Source organism: Quercus suber, unplaced genomic scaffold, assembly GCF_002906115.3.
Source record: "Quercus suber isolate HL8 unplaced genomic scaffold, Cork oak 2.0 scaffold_713, whole genome shotgun sequence".
In the NCBI taxonomy this organism is placed as follows: Eukaryota; Viridiplantae; Streptophyta; class Magnoliopsida; order Fagales; family Fagaceae; genus Quercus; species Quercus suber.
In genome coordinates, this window is record NW_027070154.1 from 8,253 (window position 1) to 10,775 (window position 2,523).

Here is a 2,523-nt window from a genome sequence, read left to right on the forward strand (position 1 = left end):
GAGTCTGTTACCCGATGGACTGAAGTTATCAAGCCCACGGGCCCCACACATTGTGTCTATATAGTATTTTATAATTAGACATAACAAGTAGAACTCATCAGAGACTTTGTGTTTACTCATGATGAAAAGCCCACCAGTACTGCATAAAGTTTCTTCTTTCTTCGTTGAAGTGTCATATTTTGTTAAGTGCATATTTGTGGGCTACCAACTTGTATTCCTGTATTTTGTAATAGGATTTGTCAGCCATAGGCCCATAACACATATAGTTAAGAAGCTCAACAAAAATATATGAACTCAGAATGCAACCAACCGTTCTTAAATGTTAGGCCCAAATAACAAATTGCTCCATTTAGCTTTATCAAAAACTCAATTCAGTGCTTAAATTTCAAATTTTATTCAATCTTTAATCCTCCTTTTTTTGGATGAACAAATCTTTAATCCTCCTGTTAATGTCTATTAAGTGCCCAAAAAATGTAGTCCTAAAAATCCCATCAATTAAAAAAAAAATCCCCTCAATTGAATAAAAAGTATTTTTTGAAAAATTAAAAAATAGAGGGCGCAATTTACTCGAGGAATGCACTAAAGACTGAAATTTCACAAAAGAAGTAAATAACGATCATAAATAAAAATTAGCCCAAAAGTATTATTTGCATAGATATTTTAAGCAAACACTTTGCACACACAACATTCACTGCTGAGATTAATCGTGTTTCCCAAAAGCACATACACAAAACTGTCAATACACATATACACACACACAAACAAAATCAACCAGAGATTTCAATGGCCTTGACATCAGCTTTCTTCACCCCCACTTTAGGAACAGTAACAGTGAGAACCCCATTCTCCATCGCAGCCTTAATCTGATCCATCTTCACATTCTCCGGCAACCTGAAACTCCTCACAAACTTGCCACTGCTCCGCTCGACACGATGCCACGTGTCATTCTTGTCTTCCTTCTCTATCTTCCTCTCTCCACTAATCCGAACCACTCTGTCATCTTCGACCTCGACTTTCACTTCCTCCTTCTTGAGCCCAGGAAGATCTGCTTTCAACACGTGTGCTTCTGGGGTCTCTTTCCAATCAACACGAGTGTTAACGAAAGCAGAATTCTCTTTGGAAAATTGGGTTGGGAAATCCTTGAATGGATCCCATACGGTTAGAGAAAATGGGTCGAAGATATTGCTGCGTTGGCCACCGAAGAAGCTTGGAATCATTGACATTTTCGAAATTTGGTGTTGTTGTGAATAACTTCAGAGACTCAGATTTTTGCTGAATCTTTTTCGATGGTTGAGGAATTTGATGGGTTGGGACCGTTGGGTATTTATAAAGATGACTAAGAGGATTCCAGTGTAGTCTAGGCCCTGTTTTTTGTTTCGAAATTTTAGGCTTCTTCGGAACTTTCTAGGACTATTGAGAACTGTGTAGGAGCTACTTTTTGGGCACGTTCATAGGACCTAATTGAAACTTGAAGAGACTCATGGCCCATAGTTTAACAAGTCCCTTGAAAATCAGGCCTTTATAGCCCAAACATATTATTAAATTTTAGAACTAATAGCTAGCCTGCCAAAAATAAATATAAAAAAATAAAATAAAATTTTATATGATATATTTAATTGATTATTTGTAAATGAATAAATTATTTATTTTATTATAACTAATTAAGAAAACATAACATCTAATTTAATGAAAATTTGTTTAGTGTCATAAACTTGGGCTACTTTATTGAAAAAGAATCGTTTGATTCATTTAAATTGATACATTTTAACATTATTTTGTAAATCTAAAATTCAAATTAAAAAATAGATATTAGATTTGAGCTTCTGACAATAAGTTAACAATTTTAAAGGTTATCAAAAAAAATAACAATTTTAAATGTCTCAAAAATTTTATAATTCTTTTTTCTATCAAAATTAAAATTAGAATTAATAGTACCAAGAGAGACAATGACCATCTCATACATGATATTTATTCTTATACTTATTATTCAAATTTATTTTTGGAATTAAAAATTTTTAAAATACATTTTATATATAGATGAAAATAGTTATGCAAAAAGGCAAGACAAATTTTCAAATGCGTGTGTCACTTAAAAAATATTAACTAACAATAAATATTAAATTTGCTTATAATTATCCAAAATTAAAAATGATAAAATCCAATTTAAGATATAATATGTCACAAACTTGCAAGAAATATTAAGTGAAATAGAGATGTTAGTAGTAATTTTGTANGCTTGACATACAAGAAGATTGCCTACAACTTTTTGCAAGGCTGTGTAAACACTTTCTCCTCTTTTTTTTTTTTTTTTTTTTTTTTTTTTTTTTTTTTTTTTTTTTTGTGGGTTGCACATAACTTAAAGAGACTCAATAAAGAGTCTAAGTTTAGCATGCAACAGATATCTTAGTTCAGGAACCAACCACAGTTGCATTAAGAGGTTAAAAATGGGCAAAGTGCCCATACTTATTTTGATGCGTGTCCAAATTTGGTAGAGCTAGACCAATTGAAGTGCATTCACAACTT

General features: G+C 32.0%; 1 protein-coding gene across 1 annotated transcript; it reads right to left on the bottom strand.

Moving 5' to 3' along the window:
• Positions 1-619: 619 nt before the first annotated feature.
• LOC112017486 (17.5 kDa class I heat shock protein) lies at positions 620-1,314 on the bottom strand. The gene has a single exon (XM_024049935.2). The coding sequence runs from the start codon at positions 1,221-1,223 to the stop codon at positions 768-770; it is 456 nt and encodes a 151-aa protein (XP_023905703.1). The 5' UTR covers positions 1,224-1,314; the 3' UTR covers positions 620-767.
• Positions 1,315-2,523: the final 1,209 nt, after the last annotated feature.